This window comes from Pristiophorus japonicus, chromosome 8, assembly GCF_044704955.1.
Source record: "Pristiophorus japonicus isolate sPriJap1 chromosome 8, sPriJap1.hap1, whole genome shotgun sequence".
Classification (NCBI taxonomy): Eukaryota; Metazoa; Chordata; class Chondrichthyes; family Pristiophoridae; genus Pristiophorus; species Pristiophorus japonicus.
Window position 1 is genome coordinate 101,764,702 of NC_091984.1, and position 19,900 is coordinate 101,784,601.

At 42.1% G+C, this 19,900-nt stretch overlaps 1 protein-coding gene across 4 annotated transcripts in view; it reads left to right on the plus strand.

The window, feature by feature from the left end:
- Positions 1 to 19,236, plus strand: part of LOC139268664 (L-selectin-like) — a 79,812-nt gene extending 60,576 nt beyond the window's left edge. For all 4 annotated transcript variants that reach the window (XM_070887193.1, XM_070887190.1, XM_070887192.1 and 1 more), the window contains 8 exons: positions 1,381 to 1,488; positions 2,471 to 2,656; positions 3,987 to 4,172; positions 7,792 to 7,977; positions 9,600 to 9,785; positions 12,974 to 13,090; positions 14,930 to 14,957; positions 16,513 to 19,236. In XM_070887193.1, the coding sequence (XP_070743294.1) occupies positions 1,381 to 1,488; positions 2,471 to 2,656; positions 3,987 to 4,172; positions 7,792 to 7,977; positions 9,600 to 9,785; positions 12,974 to 13,090; positions 14,930 to 14,957; positions 16,513 to 16,519 (1,004 nt within the window). In that variant the 3' untranslated portion in view covers positions 16,520 to 19,236. The remainder of the gene's footprint in view (positions 1 to 1,380; positions 1,489 to 2,470; positions 2,657 to 3,986; positions 4,173 to 7,791; positions 7,978 to 9,599; positions 9,786 to 12,973; positions 13,091 to 14,929; positions 14,958 to 16,512) is intronic.
- The last annotated feature ends 664 nt before the right edge of the window (positions 19,237 to 19,900 follow it).

Here is a 19,900-nt window from a genome sequence, read left to right on the forward strand (position 1 = left end):
TCTGCATCCAACTAGACATTGGACCACTGGGCTATTTCATAACTCGCAACAAAATATATTCCAATGAGAAGGAAAGACTGTTAAGAGAAGGGATAACCATCCGTGGTTAACTAAGGAAATAAGGGATGGTATCAAATTGAAAACAAGGGCATACAATGTGGCCAAGACTAGTGGGAGGCCAGAGGATTGGGAAGCTTTTAAAAGCCAGCAAAGAATGAATAAAAAAAATAATAAAGAGAGGGAAGATAGATTATGAAAGTAAACTAGCTCAAAATATAAAATCAGATAGTAAGAGTTTCTACAGGTACATAAAAAGGAAAAGAGTGGCTAAAGTAAATGTTGGTCTCCTGGAGGATGAGACTGGGGAATTAATAATGGGGAACAGGGAAATGGCAGAGACATTGAGCAAATATTTTATATCGGTCTTCACGATAAAAGGCACTAAAAACATCCCAATAGTGGATAATCATGTGGCTATAGGGAGGGAGGAACTTAATACAATCACTATCACTAAAGAAGTAGTACTCGGTAAAATAATGGGACTAAAGGCGGACAAGTCCCCTGGACCTGATGGCTTACATCCTAGGGTCTTAAAAGAGTTGGCTGCAGAGATAGTGGATGCATTGGTAATAATCTACCAAAATTCCCTGAATTCTGGGGTGGTCCCAGTGGATTGGAAAACCGCGAATGTAATGTCCCTATTTAAAAAAGGAGGCAGATAGAAAGCAGGAAACTATAGACCAGTTAGCCTAACATCTGTCTTTGGGAAAATGCTGGACTCCATTATTAAGGAAGCAGTAGCAAGGCATTTGGAAAAGCATAATTCAATCAAGCAGAGTCAACATGGTTTTATGAAAGGGAAATCATGTTTGACCAATTTGCTGGAGTTCTTTGAGGATGTAACGAGCAGGGTGGATAAGGGGGAACCAGTGGATGTGGTGTACTTGGATTTCCAGAAGGCATTCGATAAGGTGCCACATAAAACGTTACTGCACAAGATAAAAGTTCACGGGCACACTGATAGAGTAATGTGATAAGCTTTAGGATTAGGAACTCGGAGGTAGGGTCAGGAGCCCAGTCAATACAAAATAAACATTGGCCCCAACAGGATAACAAACTGTGGTGGTGAACACAGGGTGAAATTCTCACTGCTGTAATCATTGTTTCACCTCCAGATGGAGGCCCTTTGGGAGTATGTATCAGAAATGTGGGTGTGCAGTGCCAATGACTTTACGACTATTAAAATGCATGATTTGTGCTCCCACTGTGTGAGGCTGGTTGTTAGGAGCACAGACTTGTTAAATAACCCCCTTTAAGTTCACAGTGCTGGCAGCCTTGTTTACCTGCATATACATAAGTTTATGTTGTTTATTTTAACAGCTTCATGCAAGCCTACTTCATGCAGTGGTCACGGAGAATGTGTGGAAACTATTGGAAATTATACATGTCGATGCAATGAAGGACTCTATGGCCCGGAGTGTGAATTTTGTAAGAGTCATGTTCTCTTTTGCTGTGGATAACTTGAAGGTTAAAATTGCACTGTACTGAATTGTAGCAAATGGTTTAACACATACAAAATTACTTTGTCCATTACCTTAGCAAAGCATGGAACCATTTATTCCACTGTAATTTTAACCCACTATTTCTTGTGCCTTTTTCAAATTTAATGCTCTAATTTAAACATGTATATTTGTAGGGCAATAAACTGTTCTGTGCATTGAGAGGTATTTTGATTCAAGCATGATTCTGCACATGGGAAGTGCACATGGATCACACATCATCAGTGATTCTTTTGACACCAGAATGCTGAAAAGAGATCTACATATTATACACAGTTTCTGAAAGTTCAATAAATTGATCCAATATATATATATATATATTTAATATTTCTATATATCTATATATTATATATAGAGAGAGAGCGAGAGCATGAGTGTGAGAGCAAAACAAGGAATGAAAGACAGAGAAAGCAAGAAAGAGCATGAAAAAGTAAATAAGAAGGAAAGCGAGAATAAGGAAGAAATGAAAAGAAAAAGAGAGCAAGAAATAAAGAACAAGAGAGAGAGAGAAAGAAAAAGAGAACGAGAACCACCATTGAAAAACTAACATTAAAGGAAGTAGTTCTGAAAATATTTATCAATAAATATTAATTTCAGTGTGGATGTCATAGTGCTGCAAAACATTGAGCATGAGCACATTGTGCAATGATACAGAGAGGAAGGAGGGACGATCGGCCAGACGGAACCTCACCGTTCACATGTACCTCATTGTAGCCATTCACAGAGCTGCACAATAAAAGACTTGGCAACAGGTCACCTGCCTGTCTCTCACAGGCCGATGCATGGGTTAAAAAGGAATGAGAACGAGAGAAAATATACAGCTGGCAACAAGTAAATTGAATGCTTTTATTATTACATGCCGAATTCAAAAAACAAACTTTATTGCATACTAACCATTACCTCCTGTCCAGTTGAACAGTGTGCCACTCTCAATGCTCCTGACCAAGCGACTATGGGCTGCACACATCCTAATGGAAACTTCAGCTTCAGCTCCACGTGTGACTTTCACTGTGCAGCAGGGTTTACACTGCAGGGGTCACAGAGTCTCCGGTGCAATGCGACAGGAATATGGACAGCGGAGACACCCAGCTGTGAAGGTACAGGGTCAAACAAGATCCACTAACAAAAAGAGAAAATCCACAATCAGATTTTAGAACATGTTAGCAGGAATATCTTAATAACAGCAACTTTTTGTGTGTTTGAGTTTACGTCAAGTTGTAAATTCACCAATGCAGCACTCGCAGTGAGGAGCTACACTTGAAAGGAGCACAGGTCAGAGAATTAGCACTAGTGCAGTAGCCCTATCTCTGACCCGCACTCTTTTTCACTGTGGATCCCCATCGGGAGGACTGCATCAGTGAATTTACTGTCAAGCTTCTTAACTTATAATTCAGCTATGAAATGTGGATGTCTGCAGGTTCCTGGACAATGATTCAAGATCTGTTCTCATCCCATCAGAGATTTCAACAATAACTTGTATTTATATAGCGCCTTTAATCTAGTAGCCTTTAACTGGTGTCATCCAGTGGCTCAGTGAGTAGCACTCTTGCCTTTGAGTCAGAAGGATTGTTGGTTCAGTCCCACTCCAGGGACTTGGGCACAAAAATCTAGGTTGACACTCCAGTGCAGTTGGAGGTGTTGTCTTTCAGATGAGATGTTAAACTGAAGCCCCATCCTTTCAAGTAGACATAAAAGATCCCATGGCATTATTTCGAAGAAGAGCAGGGGAGTTATCCCTGGTGTCCTGGTCAATATTTATCCCTCAATCAACAAAACAAAAACAGATTATCTGGTCATTATCACGTGGGAGTTTTCTAATTTCTAGTAAAACTTCACAGGAGCGTTAGAAAATAAAATTTGACACCGAGCCACATCAACTGAAATTAGGGCAGATTGGTCAAAGAGATAGATTTTAAGGAGCGTCTTAAAGGAGGAAAAGAGAGGTAGAGGCGGAGAGGTTTAGGGAGGGAATTCCAGAGCTAAATGCTTAGACAATTCAAGGCTGAATGGTTGAAAGATTAAAATCAGGGATGCTCAGAATTAGAGGAGTGCAGACATCTTGGGAGGTTGGGGACTGGAGGAGATTACAGAGATAGGGAGAGGTGAGGCCATGGAGGGATTTGAAAATAAGGATTAGAATTTTAAAATCGAGATGTTGCTTAACTGGGAGCCAATGTAGGTCAGCGAGCCCAGGGGTGATAGGTGAGCAGGACTTGGTGCGAGTTAGGACAGTGCAGGAGGAAACCCGGAGTTTGCGGGGCACTTACGACCGTGTATGCTGTGCATACGTCATCATAGGCCCCGTAAAATCCAGGCCATTAATTGACTGTCACTGCACTGTGTAAAGTGCTTTGAGATGTTCTGATTTAATATGTTTTTACAAAAATGTAAATACAGTATTATTAAATATTGAATTTTCCACTCCAGCTGTGAAATGTGATGTTCCAAAGAGTCCTAGAAATGGGAACAGGAACTGTTCCCATCCATTTGGAAACTTCAGTTACCGCTCAACTTGTGACTTTGGCTGTGTGGAAGGTTTCTCATTGAATGGATCAGTGAGTCTGCAATGTGAGGGCTCTGGAACATGGTCGTCACCAATACCGACCTGCGAAGGTAGTGTGTGAACTAAATCATAAGGTCCCTGTTTTAATATGTGTTCCTGTTTCCACAATTCCGCCCCATCCCAGTGAGAGTGCTGAATTATTCTGGTGTACAAATCAGTATTGATCATGAATTTGTGCTTTCAGGAGTTGTAGAGAAAATAAGTTTAAAAAAAAATTAAAATCTCAAATTCACCTTCACTGAATTTGTTGTTATTGTACTGGCTATTTTCCACCATTGTCTTTTATTAGTAATCATCAGATAAAATATCCTTCCTATTCTACTGTAGAACTAACATAATTCCTTTAATTTATTCTGAGAGTAATCAAAACTTTATTTCTAATAATTTAAACTGCACAAGCAATAATCGTTATTGGGGTAAATCGTAGGAATATCAGGAATTGTGGCAGAGTTTGGATTAATTAAGGAAAGCCAGCACAGATTTGTTAAAGGCAAATCGTGTTTAACCAATTTGATCTAGTTTTTTGATGAGACGGTTGATGAGGGCAATGCGGTTGATGTGTGTACATGGATTTCTAGAAGGCGTTTGACAACGTACCACATAATAGGCTTGCCAACAAAGTTGAAGCCCATGGAATAAAAGGGACAGCGGTAGCATGGATATCAAATTGGATAAGTGACAGGAAACAGAGAGCAGCGGTGAATGGTTGTTTTTCGGACTGGAGGAAGGTATACAGTGGTGTTCCCCAGAGATCAGTTCTAGGACCACTGCTTTTCTTGATATATATTAATGACTTGGACTTGGGTATACAGGGCACAATTTCAACATTTGCAGATGACATAAAATTCGGAAATATAGTGAACAGTGAGGAGGATAGTGATAGACTTCAGGAAGACATAGACAGGCTGGTGAAATGGGCGGACACGTAGCAGATAAAATTTAACGCAGAAAAGTGTGAAGTGATACAAAGAATGAGGAGTGGAAATTTAAACTAAAGGGTACAATCCTAAAGGGGGAGCATGAACAGAGAGACCTAGGGATATATGTGCACAAATTGTTAAAGGTGGCAGGGCAGGCTGAGAAAGCAGTTAAAAAAGCATACAGGATTCTGGGCTTAATGAATAAAGGTATAGGGGCTGAAATTTCCTCCCTCCTTAAGCTCCATTACCACCTCTAAGAGGCAGCAATGGAGCGGCTAGGCCTCACCGACCGGGGGCAGATGGATGGGCTGACCCATCCAAAATTGCCCACGGGCCGGGAGCGGCGGAAACAGGTTTCCGCACCAACCGTGTTGCCACCCTGTCGGACACACGCCAATCCCACACCGACCAGTGACGACCCCTGTATTGACCCCAGTGCTACCACTGATAGGTTTCCCCGGCGGGAACCTGTGTGTGCCTGGACGGTGTGTCTACCCTTAAAGGGGAGGGCGCACTGCCGGCACCTCCATTTTATTTTAATTGTTAGGCCGACTCCGAGGTCGGCCCGACAATGGTGGCCACAGGTTCAGCCGGGCAGCCAACTGGCAGCCCGGCACTCCCTCTTGAGTGCCAGGCCAATGGCCCATCTGAAACCCTTCCTGGTGGCCCAGTGGGCCTAAGTAAACTAAAAAAGAATTCACATCGGCGTTGGGGCATCCACCCCGACTGAAGGGCACTTCCGCCCCTTAGCACTGCCCTACTGGAAATAGAAGTCAAAGAGGCGAATATCGCTGCAAGGGGGTGGAAAAATAAACTACAAGAGCAGCAAGTGCGCTTACTTTTTGGTCGGGGGTCAATTTCAGCACCATAGAGTACAAAAGCGTGTAAATTATGATGAACCTGTATAAAACACTGATTCGGCCTCAACTGGAGTATTGAATCGAATTCTGGGCACTGCACTTTAGGAAGGATGTGAAGGCCTTAGAGAGGGTGCAGAAAAGATTTATAAGAATGATTACGTGAATAGATCCGAGAGGCTGGTGCTGTTCTCCTTAAAGCAGAGAAGAGTGAGTGAAGATTTGATAGAGGTGTTCAAAACCATGAGGGGTCTGGACAGAGTTGATAGAGAGAAATTGTTCCCATTGGCAGCATGATTGAGAACCAGGGGACAAAGATTAAAGGTGATTGATAAATAACCAAAGGCGATATGAGGAAAAACGCAGCGAGTGGTTAGTATCTGGAATGTACTGCCTAAAAGTGTGGTGGAGGCAAACTCAATCGTGCCTTTCAATAGGAAGTTGGATAGGTACCTGGGCAACAGAATTTGCAGGCCCACAGGGAAAGGGCATTGGAGTGGGTCTAGCTGAAGTGCTCTTTCAGAGAGCCAGCACAGGCTTGATGGGCCGAATTGCCTACTACCATGCTGTAACCATCTATGATTCTAGATGACCCTGGGGATTGATTCATGTGGCTCGCAGCAGTGTACTTGCACATTCTGTCTTGGTGCCTTGTGGGTTTGAATGTGGCACCTGGGCTTTGCGAGTTACAAAATTCAATGGGATGGAGCGCACTCCAAATGCTCAGTGAGCAGCTTGTGTGGAGGCTACCACTGACATGTCAACCAGCCTCTGGTGGTGGGATAGGAACTGGGACCGGATACCAGAGTTCAGCCTCAAGGTGTAAGTGATGTTCTTGGACTGGACGTTCGTCCCTAGTGCATCAATCTACATTGGCTGAGTGGATGAGGGAGGACCACCTACCTCTACCTCAGTGGGATGCACCCCGAGCTGCAGTTAAAACATAACCCATGCACTGGGGGCAGGACGGCGCGTGTGGTGGGGAGAGCGTCACATTAGGAAGGTCCACGAAGCAGTGTGCTTGGACAGACTCATTTGGCATTTTAAAAATTTTATGTATGCCATTAAATTTTGAGAAGGAATTAAGCTTTGTGAAGGATTGTGTTCTTGTGTGGTATGGGCATAATCTGGTTCATTGTAAGAGATGGGATGCAAACCCAGAGATCATATTTGGCAGAGATCTCACTAGAGAAAGTACATCAGTGACTATGTTGTCTGCCTTTCAGTGGCTAAAATAATTATATATATATTATTTTCAATTAATTTTAAAATATAGATATCCATATTCTGAGATAAATCTGTTTATTATTCATTACAAGCCAACACACATTTTCTGATAGATACTAACATGTTAATTCATCTTCAATTTAAATCTATTATCCACAATTTATAATATGATTATTATAAAGATTAAGAAAAGCTTTTCTTCTATAAGATACACTTATGTCAATGTGGTAGCAACCTAACTTTATACAAAACAGTGTTTAAATTATGAGTGATACCGATTTGCTTTTGAAAGCTTGGTTTACTTGGTAGCACACTCACCTCTGAGTTATAAGGTTGTGTGTTCAACCTTCCACAGCATGGTCTAGGTCGATTCTCCAATGCAAACTGAAGGAGTTGCTACACTGTCGAAAGTGATGTTAAATTTAGGTTCAGATTCCATTTGGCTATTTAAGTGGATCTTAAAAGCTAAAGACATCTATCGAAAGAAGAGCAGGGTGTCGTCCTGGTATCCTTCTGTCTGTGAGATATTGTCGGTATAGAATAAACTGCAATGTTTGCCCACATAATGACTGTCACTGCACTGTGTAAAGGGCTTTGTGATGTTCTAATTTAAGACGTTTTTACATAAATGTAAGTATTATTCAATTCTCAATCTTCCATTCCAGCTGTGAAATGTGATGTTCCAAAAATTCCTAGAAATGGGAACAGGAACTGTTCCCATCCAATTGGAAACTTCAGTTACCGCTCAACTTGTGACTTTGGCTGTGTGGAAGGTTTCTCATTGAACGGGTCAGTGAGTCTGCAATGTGGGGGCTCTGGAACATGGTCGTCACCAATACCGACCTGCGAAGGTAGTGTGTGAACTAAATCATAAGGTCACTGTTTTAATATGTGTTCCTGTTTCCACAATTCCACCCCATCCCAGTGAGAGTGCTGAATTATTCTGGTGTACAAATCAGTATTGATCATGAATTTGTGCTTTCAAGAGTTGTAGAGAAAATAAGTTTAAAAAAAAAAATTAAAATCTCAAATTCACCTTCACTGAATTTGTTGTTATTGTACTGGCATTTCAAATAAGTGTACAACATAACATTGGTAAGTAATATTCTACCATGTGTGTGATACCACATGGTGGACTATTTTCCACCATTGCCTTTTATTAGTAATCATCAGATAAAATATTTTTCCTATTCTACTATAGAACTAACATAATTCCTTTATTTTATCCTGAGAGTAATCAAAACCTTATTTCTAATAATTTATACTGCATGAGCAATAATCGTTATTGGGGTAAATCGTAGGAATATTAGGAATTGTGGCAGAGTTTCCACTCTGCTTCTGATAATATGCTTCTTTCATTTAGACATAGACAAACATAGAAAATAGGTGCCGGAGTAGGCCATTCGGCCCTTCGAGCCTGCACCATCATTCAATAAGATCATGGCTGATCTTTCACCTCAGTATCCCTTTCCTGCTTTCTCCCCATACCCCTTGATCCCTTTAGCCATAAGGGCCGTTTAAATATATCCAACGAACTGGTATCAACAACTCTCTTCGGTAGGGAATTCCACAGGTTAACAACTCTCTGAGTGAAGAAGTTTCTCCTCATCTCAGTCCTAAATGGCTTACCCCTTCTCCTTAGACTGTGTCCCCTGGTTCTGGACTTCCCCAACATCGGGAACATGCTTCCTTTGAGGTTTAATCTTTGGTGTTCTTAACTTTTACAATATTTATCACTTAAAATTGCTCTTGACTTACAAAATACTGGCAGACATTACATCAACAGTGTACAGTGAACATAGTATAGTATACCTGGCATTTTATAATCCTAGATGTTCAGAAGGTGTTCAGGCAAGATAGGGAAGGGAAGATAGGAGGTGGCATTGGTTAAGGAAAATGTTACAGTTCTGGAAAGAGAGGATGTACTGGAGGGGTCTAGGACAGAATCTATATGGCTAGAATTAAGAAATAATAGTTGAGGCATTAAACTGCTAGGTGTATTTTATAGGCCACAAACTAATGGGTAAAATATGGAGGAACAAATTTGCAGAGAAATTACAGAGAGATGCAAGAACGATAGAGTATTAATAATGGGGGACTTCAACCCAACGAGGGAGGAGGCATTACTGGATCTGATTCTGGGGAATGAGATAGGTCAAGTGGAGCAAGTGTCAGAAGGTGAACATTTAGGGAACAGTGATCATACTATCATATGGTTTAGATTAACTATGGGAAAGGACAGGGAGCAATCTAAGGTAAATATACTTAATTTGAGCAAGGCCAATTTCAGTGGGATAAGAACGGATCTGGCCTAGGTAAATTGGAAACAAAGATTGGCAGGCAAAACTGTAATGAAACTATAGGCTGCCTTTAAAGAGGAAATAGTTGTAAAGTGCTTTGAGATGTTCTGATTTAATATGTTTTTACAAAAATGTAAATACAGTATTATTAAATATTGAATTTTCCACTCCAGCTGTGAAATGTGATGTTCCAAAGAGTCCTAGAAATGGGAACAGGAACTGTTCCCATCCATTTGGAAACTTCAGTTACCGCTCAACTTGTGACTTTGGCTGTGTGGAAGGTTTCTCATTGAATGGATCAGTGAGTCTGCAATGTGAGGGCTCTGGAACATGGTCGTCACCAATACCGACCTGCGAAGGTAGTGTGTGAACTAGATCATAAGGTCACTGTTTTAATATGTGTTCCTGTTCCCACAATTCCGTCCCATCCCAATCAGGGTGCTGAATCATACTGGGGTACAGATCAGTATTGATCGTGAATTTGTGCTTTCAGGAGTTGTAGAGAAAATAATTTTAAAAAACAAATTAAAATCTCAAATTTACCTTCACTGAACTTTGATGTTATTGTACTGGCATTTCAAATAAGTGTACAACATAGCATTGGTAAGTGCTATTCGACCATGTGTGTAATACCAGTCTCTTGGTGTTCTTAACTGTTACAATATTTATTACTTGAAATTGTTCTTGATTTACAACACACTGGCAGCCATTACATTGGCAGTGTAGAGTGAACATAGTATAGTATACCTGGCATCTTGTAGTCCTAGATGACCCTGGGTTTTGATTTCTGTGAATTGCAGCAGTGTACTTGCTCATTTCTGCATTTGTGCGTAGTGGGTTTGAATGTGGCACCTGGGCTTTTTCAAGTTACCCAATTCAGTGGGAAGGAGCACACTCCAAATGCACAGTGAGTAGCTTGTGTGGAGGCTACCATTAACACGTCAACCAGTCCCTGTGGTAGGCTAGGAACTGGGACCGGATATCAAAGGTATTCTCCTTGGTCAGCCTCAGAGTGTACATGATGTTCTTGGGCTGGACACTTTTCCCTAGTGCATCAAATTGCCCCTACCTCAGTGGGACGCATCCCGAGCTGCTGTTAGAAGGCAACGCATGCATTGGGGTCTGGAGGGGTGGGTGAGTTGCAATGGGAAGGTCCGGGAGACAGCATGCCGGGCCAGGCTCAGTTGCTTTTTTGGTGAATTTATGTATGTCGTTAATTTTGTAAGAAGGACTCGAGCTTTGGGTGGACCCATGAAATGTGAAGGATTGTGTCCTCCTGCCACAACCTCCCATATTCTGCCACAACTTGAGGTTCCACCTGTGCTGCTGAGGAGGGGTGTGGGTAATTTTTTTTGACCTTTCATTTGTTGCTATGAACAGGTGCAGTTGGCCCAAGTTTGATACCCCGGGGTTAGAACGGCGCATCTCCGTGTAGTGTGCCGACTTTTTAGAACAGAAACGCGCCAATTATTTACCTTGGTGTTCTCCCCTCTGTCCGGTCAATCCAGGCCCTTGGCACAGCGCAGCAGAACGCGTGGAGGGCGGAGCCAGGTCCCGGCGCTGAAAATAGTGCCGGGACTTCTGCACATGCGCGCTAGAGTGTGCGCGCATGTGCAGTAGCTCCTCGCCCCCAAGGCTGCGTGGGAGGGGCCCGAAGCATGCCGCCCCTAACCCTGGCCGAATGGGCTCACCGGAGTGGCGAAGATCGGACTCGGGCCTCCCTCCTTCCTGTTCAGCTCCCGCTCCCCACCCCCTCCCGTTCAGCTCCCGCTCCCACCCCCTCCCTCCCATTGAGCTCCCGTTCCCCCTCTCTCCCTCCCTCCACGTCCTTGGCGCCCGCACGCCCGGCATCTTGCTGGGGGCGGGCCCCGCCCGAAGTCTTCGGCCCAGCTTCCTCTCATCGGCGGGGCCCGTTCAGCCTCCCCCTCTCCTCCCCCTCTCCTCCCCCCCTCTCCTCTCCTCCCTCCCTCTCCTCTCCTCCCTCCCCCCCTCCTCCCCCCCTCCTCTCTCCCTCCTCTCCCCCTCCCTCCCTCCTCTCCCCCTCCCTGCCTCCCTCCTCTCCCTACCCCCTCCTCTTCCCTCCCCCCTCCTCTCCTCCTCCTTCTCCTTCCCCACCCCTTCCCTCCCCTCCTCTCCCCCCTACCCTCCTCGCTGTCAGAAACACAGAGAGACACTGACAGAGAGAGAGAGACAGACAGAGAGAGAGAGACACTGACAGAGACAGAGAGAGAGAGACACACTGGCGGGGGGCAGGGGGAGCTGTCCCAGCTCGCTGTTGGAGGGCTCCCGGTGCTGCAGTCAGTGAGTAGAAACTTAATTTTTTATTTATTGATTTTTTTAAATTATTTTTTTTATATTTTACATTTTTTTGATTGATTTATTTGTTGATTTATTGATTTATTTAGCATTTATTATTGATGGTGGCTCTTTATTTGTAAAAGTGAAGTGTTTAATGTTTGTACACTTCCCTTCCCCACCCCTCCCCCACCACTATCTCTTGTTCCCTGCGCCTGATTTATAAGTGTAGGCAGGGTTTTTCTGAGCGTACAAAAATCTACACTTACTCCATTCTAAGTTAGTTTGGAATAAGTTTTCACTGCCTAAACTTGCAAAACAGGCGTAAGTGGCTGGACACGCCCTCTTTTGAAAAAAAAAGCTGTTCTAAAATGGAACTATTCTAACTGGAGCAAGCTAAATGCCGAGAATTGCAATTTTTAAGATGCTCCATTCTAAACTAGTTGCTCCAAAAAAATAGGAACAACTCAGGCCGAAACTTGAGCCCATTATTCTGTGGCGAGTGGCTCACATCCTGACTCCCCAAAGCCTTTCCACCACCTACAAGTCAGGAATGTGCTGGAATATTCTCCACTTACCTGTATGGGTGCAACTTCAACAACACTCAAGAAGCTCAACATCGCTCAAGACAAAGCAGTTTGCTTGATCGGCAATTTACCCACAGTGGATAGATATTAATGTGCCATGAATACAATACTATGTTCACTGTATACTGTGAAAAATATCCCCCTAAGATTAAACGTCCACCTGCTCGTGTCTTATGTTTTTATGTGTCTGCAGTGCTTATTATCTACAGGAAACTGTGCAGTAACTCACCAAGACTGCTTCAGCAGCATCTTCTAAACTCCACCAGCCGTAAGGACAAGGGTAGCAGGTGCATGGGAACACCATAACCTCCAAGTTCAGATGGCCATTCTATTCTCATTTGGGATATCACAGCCCAGTCCCACCCTGTCCTCACAAATCACACACACATACACATCTATTTTCCAGAAGCAGTGATTGGATAGTAAATCAGCAGCAGGGCTGCTGGCTGATGATATTTTTTTTCTCCCTAGCTCAGTGGTGCACAAGTTAATTCTGGCACCTCTACATCCACCTCCACTTTAGTTGAGATCAGCTGACTCAGCCCACACCACCAAGCATAAGTGGGACTTTCCTGTTCGGTCCAACTCAGCCCCACACCACAGCTTCATGTTCTCTCTATTTCCTATTTTAGCCATCATATTTGCAGCTTTGTTTTCTGTTTTAGGTACCCAGCAGGAACTATATAAATCTACGGGATTCATCAGCACTGCTGTTGCTATATCAGCCGGCTTAACTTCTGTGCCTTTTGTTATCTGGATTATCAAACACTATCGAAAGAAAAGTAAGGCTTCTTGTTTAAATCTCACCTTTCTGTTCTTTGTTGGGTTAGTGCCCAAAGTTCTCTCTCTGCTCATGTACACATTCTGTGTGTTGATTCTGTCCATGTGCTATTAATATAATTAGAAGAGATTTAATAGCTTAATGAGACTTCAAACACTTTAATGAATATTTGAATTAAATGTTGAAGGAATAAGACCTACACTTGTAAAAGTTAATTTTCAGTTCCAGAGAGATTGTTTGGCAATAATTAAGACTTACCATGTCGTTAAAAATGGTTCTTAGACTGGAATGGATAAGCCCTGTCTGTGATGAATTTAGTCCGTATCTACGATGTCAGTACAGGAACTTCATGCCATTCAATACCTTTGAATAGGGAGTCAGATGTCGTTTTCACGCAGCTTATAGAGGAGCGCTGCATCTTGGACAGCAATTCCGGATTTTCACGTTTAACTGTGTACCTCCACTCACCGGATGTTGCTGTCTAATTTGTGTATAAATAACGGTGAGCACAACAAATACCGTCCCAATATGTTTTTTTTGGTCCTGTTAGTTGTGGGAGGAATGTTAACCAGGACAACTCCTTGTTCTTCCAATCGGATCCATTAGAAGAAACAGATAGGGTCTTGGTTAACAGCACCTCTGATAATGCAGCACTCTCTTAGTACTACATCCGAGTGTCTAGCTAAGTTAGGTGTTCCAAGTCCTGGTGCAGGGATTCAACTCAGAACCTTCTGCTTCAGACTAACTGAGCCAAACTGACACTGTAGCACAATGTCTCCGTTTCGATCTTAGCATCTGTTTGCCCTTTATTCGTTTTTTCTATTGCACCAAGTGGCTAGTTCTTATGCAAGTTAGATAAGATATTCCAGTTTATCTTACTAGTAAACTGCCATTTTGAATGGAGTCACAGGAACAGGAATCTGTAAACTTCAAGATATGAGATTATAAACGGCTGGATGAGCATCAGGTCTGGAATGGAGTTTGAAGATTATAAAGATAAGTACAGGTGGAGATGATCAGATAGTGAATGCAACGTGACGGATCCTGAGCTGCTGGCATCAAATACATGTCCTATCCCAGAACGCAACATGTCAAGGATGAATCATTTCATTTCGATGGATATTGTGGAGTTTGCCTTGAAGTTGATTTACCTTGTAGGGGTTAAGGGAGAAACTTTGCATAATCTTTTTTCAGGAGATTAAGTGGGTGGAGTGGAGTTCATGATAGAGTGGATTGTACAGAGTTTGAGTAAGGATCAAGCTTGATGCACTCAATGGCCTTTTTTCCATTGCCTGTATTCTTATGTTCTTACATAGTAGAACCTGCATTATCTGCCATAATGAGGAAGATCCCTTCTGATAGGTATTGGTGATTAGTGGGTAATCGAAAGTCCCCGAATTTTAGTCTTGATCATATGTACAGTAACAGCCTTGGCACATGAATAAAATACAAGAGCCATACGAATAACAGAAATTGAATTCAATCTTTCTTGGGTGAGTTCGAGTTCGACAGCAGGAGACTGGGGTTAGCGAGATGTACAGTGAAGCAGTGGCTTGTGCAAACCTTTTTATTGTGAAAATTCTGACTTAAAGCAGGATGTCAGATAATGGAAGTTCAACTGTAAATTAATTGTATGTCCTTTGACTAGTAAACTGCAACATTTAAAATAAAAATCAAATAAAAGTGTAACAGAAGCTGTGTTGATTGAAGTCTGTGGAACGGAGATTTCAGATCTATCACAATGATCAGTTTGAAAGTTATTCCTCAAATACACAGTTAGTTGAGAGCTGAGTTGCACATGAATAATAACATGAATATATTTTCTGTTTTTGTTTTCTAGTGATGCAGAGACATTTTTCGCCTGTAAGGTAATGCTTTATGTAAGGTAAAAAGACCAGTCCAATTGGCTGCTTTCTCAATGTTTAAATAACTGGGTTGGTAAATGGAACTATGACTGCAACTAGCAGGATTCCAACTTTAGCTTCTTGTGTAACTATGTGGTGGAGATCTGCTTGGATTGCCTGGGGTGGTAAAACCGCTACCATCCCTCACTGACATTTGCAAGTCCCACCAGGTTTTCCAGTGTCCTGATTGTCAGGCCCTTTTTTAAAACTCTCACTCTCTCAATCTTTCCTATGTCTTATTTTTACAATCAATCTCTTGAATTTTATCTTATTGCCCCTTCCCTCCCATCCTTTTCATTGCTTAGCTCTTCATCCAATTTTGTTCTCCTATTGTTGACTATGTCCTACTTCAACTTATTCTTTCTCAGGCCTGGAAACTATGGATCTCCTTACCTCCTTCACTCTTCCCTTCCTCCTTCAGTCTACAGGCTTGGCATCACCTAATCACTGCTTCTCTATTTATATTCTCTTCTTTCTGACTCATTTAAATCTTGGTGTTGTCCTAGCACTTCACTTAAATGTATTGATGAAACAAAAACTTTTGAGCCAATCCTATTCATCAATTGCCTCTGTGGTATTTTTGCTATGGCCAACCCTCCCCTCAACTGGCATGAGTGGACTAAGAATATAGCTGGTGTCTTCATGCTACATGCAATTGGTTAGTGTCACCATCAAACAGTCATACAATGGTACCAGCAGAAAGCTGGGAACTTCTCACTTGCCTATGTTCTTGCTCAGGGGTTGGTCCCCATTACCAACAGAAACCTGGGAGCTTGTCACCTGCCGTGGTCGGGGGATAGCTCCCGCCATTCAACAAGTCCATTTTTTTCAAACAGTAGCTAAGAATCTCTCCAAAGCAGCCAAAGGCTACATTCAGGCTACTGGAAACTACCAAATTGATTAGTCCTGGGAACACCGCACTGGAGGGACTTCTGTCCATTGAGCAGGCATTGAAGCCTGGAGCTTTCCTTTAAATTATTGACATTATTAAAGAATTCTTAATTTAAACATCAAACATAGCGGAGTCCTGTTAAAGGAAAGGAAAGTCGAGGACTGTTCTGTGGTCCATTGAGAAATATATATTGGAAAAAGTATGGTTTGATCTTTTTCTTAATATATGTCAATTTTACTTCACATTTTAACAACTGAGAACTATCAATGGTTATGGATATAATGAAGCAACTAGCTAGCTGACATCCCTGTTAGGCACCTTTAATGAAGGAGGTCTGTGTTGTGTATCTGTAAAGCATGCACTCCCATGTTCCGCCACCGGGGAGCGCATCCCCTGAAGTTCCAAGGGATCCCAGCATCCCTTGGGAGCACTGTATATAAGCCGGCCCCTAAGGCCTGCTCCTCACTCTGGAGTGTCTTAATAAAGACTGAGGTCACTGTTACTTTAACCTCCCTGTGTGTAGGAACACAATAGTCTGCACCACACTTACTCTATCTGAACACTGTATTTAAAGTGCTATGATCAAATAATGATAACGGATTCTCAATTTTGCTCCTTTAATTCCAGTTCTTAAATAGACTGACCAACTCCAAGACTCAACCAGAAAAGATGGTGGAATTTCGAAGTCTGAGATATGTCATTTCTTCGCAAAGAACTTGAGGCTTTTTGTCGCTATGATTCCCTGAAAAAACAAATGTAAAAAGTATTCAAATAGAAAATAATACTGCCCTTTAAAACTTTTAAGAGATTCTGTTTAAATGTGAAGATGTCACTCTTTACTATCGGTGGTTGAGAGGGGACACCAATGTTTATGTCCCATGCTATCAATCACTCCAGGGCAGTTTCAGATGCAAGAACTTTCCCTAGAAACTAATTAAAATGTATAAAAATTGGTAAAATTAATTTCCTTGATTTATTAGTTTGCTTGGTTGGTTAGTGTGTATAGATGAGAACTTATTAGTGACAGAAAGTGACTCCTTGGATGGTGTAACTGCAAAAAGCAGCATAGCTGAGCTACTCAGTCAAAAGTCCCAGGTTCAAATCCTGGTCTGTGCTGAGTGTGCTGTTCTCAGCTGGGGTGCAATGCAACAATCTGCCTGAACACTTGCATGCTCGAGAGGAGGAAGTAAGCCAAGGGTCCCTGCTCTTGAATGATATCTAGTGATCTCTGTTGGAAAGTATTTGTGTGTGGACAGGATTAAAGAAAAGCCTGCTGATACTCACTGTTTAGGCTCCCACAAGAAGAATGAGCATTTTGAGGCGGTACCAAAGGGTTTTTAGCATCTGTGGAACCAGACACCAGTCAGAGCATGCAGGACAGCAGGAAGAGAAAAAAAACTTGCTGAAAAAGAATTGAGAGAGAGGAAATTGTATCAGAGCTACCAACAGACTGCATCTGCATGAGAAATTCTATCTCTTCTCTTTTAGTTTATGATGAAAGGTTAAGGGAATAGGGGAGATTTTGACTGGTTTGATATTCTGAAGGGAATTAAGAAATTGTTCACTTCGGTGAAAGATTCAAATACTAGAGGAAAAAATAACTGGCACACCTAAAGCATAATAAACTTGGGAAATAGGTACCATAAGGCAACTACAAACATGTCTGGAGTGAGAAGAGGTTGAGGGAAGTAAGTGAGCACACAGGGCTGATCCTACATTACAACAGTGACTACACTTCAAAAGTACTTCATTGGCTGTAAAGTGCTTTTGTGAAAGGCGCTATATAAATGCAAGTTTTTTGTTCTTTCTAATTTGTAAAAATAGGACAAGCTTATTAAGCTTTTCTCTATTTCTAACAATCTTTTGGTACACTTTAGAACTTGCCCTCACTAATTTCACTTCTAATACATTCATATCCCTCGACACAATAACTAACCAAGCAAATTATGCCAGAATATTTGAGTTAACATTAGCTACCACAGTCCAACATGTTTGATATTTTCTTTCAGTGAATTTAATGCGGAGCTTGCTTTATATTTTTGAGTGCTGTTTACGTATGGTATCGCGATATTTTGTTGATTCAAGGTTCTAAATCTGATTCAGACACTGCTTTATTTTAGCATATGCTATCTGTGAATACAACCAACTAAGAGCTTCTTCAGTACTTTATTGTTTCAGTGCTTAGGCCTGGCAGAGGCCTTGATAGGTTTGCTAATGTGTGCTGCAGTCTATGACATTCTGCGCATTGGTGAGATTTACACAGATTTTGTTGCTATAAAAATATATACATGTATGTACATTAAAAATTAGCATTGCTGTTTTAGAATAATGAAATATAAACAGAGAAATACTGTAAATATAGATTTGGTCTGCAAGCCTCTGAATGAGAAAAGACAGATTAACATTTTGGGCCTAGGCTTTCATTAGGAGTCTCAGAGTTGTGTCTGATCATATCTTCAGTTTTCTTTGCATGCTATGCCTAACTTAAAATGGCCAACCAACAATTACTGGGCAATACTATAGCGTGGCATCATTTTCCAACCTCATAGAAATGGTCACTCTTGTTAACAAGTTACTGCCTGTAAGATACCCTAGTTGTGTACATATATAGATAGGGTTAGGATTTGGTTTCATTTCATATGATTTGGCTTTCTTTTTACTTACAAATGATTTATGGATTTGTACTGTAGCTAGAAATAATTAAAGTTGTTAATTCCCAGGATGCTTTAGGGTTTAATGTGCCAGGGTACAATTTAGCTGATTGTGCTGTTTAGCTTCTGAAAGTGCAGAATGTGTGATTCATGCCTGTTGACTTACTTTTGTCGCCACATTGTAAAACAAGATAGCCAAGACAATCTTGAGCTAGGTGGATCGAACAATGAGCTCAGGATAATTAGTGATTTGCTTAATGATAAACAGATTGTCCATTTCAAAGTTTGTAGGAACTATCTCATTTCTGGGTCCACAGTAATACTTGTCATGCCATAATGAATCAACAAAGACAGTATAGGTGACTAGTGGTCTATAGGGATTTGAAGCTTCTCTTCACAATTTGTAGAGTCAGCATCAAAAAAAAATCGATGAAGGTTATGTCTCTACCCAGAGGGAAAATGGGCTAATATTGTTTATTTCTCTGTATGTCTACTGCTTAAAGACATTGGGCCCAAGTTTCCACATGATTTGTGCCTGATTTTTAGGAGCAACTAGTGGAGAACGGACTATCTTAGAAATCGCAATTCTCCACATTTTTTTTTCTGCAGTTCTAGTCAGTTAGAAGTTTCACTTTGGAACAGAATTTTTTCTTCAAAAGGGGGCGTGTCCGGCCACTGATGCCTGATTTCAAAGTTTCCACAGTGAAAACGTACTCCAAACTAACTTAGAATGGAGCAAGTGAAGATTTTTGTAGAACTGAAAAAACCTGTTCTACACATTAAAAAATCAGGCGCAGGTTACAAATTAGGCGTCCAGAACGAGGTGGGGGGGGGGGGGGAGGGGAGGGGGGGGGGGGGAAGGGAAGTCATTAAATTCTATAATAAATCCTTATTTATACTTATACAAATATTATACAAATAAATCCAACCTGAATAAAAATTTATAAGCAAAGAAAAGATTAAATAAACCATCTTCCTACCTGTGTGAAAGTGCTTCAGCCAGGGAGAATGCTGCAGGAAGCCTCACAAGTTGAGGCAGCCGTTTGTTCCCGCGGGGGGGGGGAAGGAGGCAGCCATTTGTTCCCGCGGGGGGGGGGAAGGAGGCAGCCATTTGTTCCCGCGGGGGGGGGAAGGAGGCAGCCATTTGTTCCCGCGGGGGGGGGGAAGGAGGCAGCCATTTGTTCCCGCGGGGGGGGGGGGGAGAAGGAAGCCGTTCGTTCCCGGGGGTGGGGGGGGGAGGAGGAAGCCGTTCCCGCGGGGGGGGCGGCGGGGGGGAGGAAAACGGCTGCCTCAACTTTCTGAGGCTTCCTGCAGCCTTCTCACTGCTGCAAGAAGCCTCAGTGCTGATGTGCTGATGGCAATGT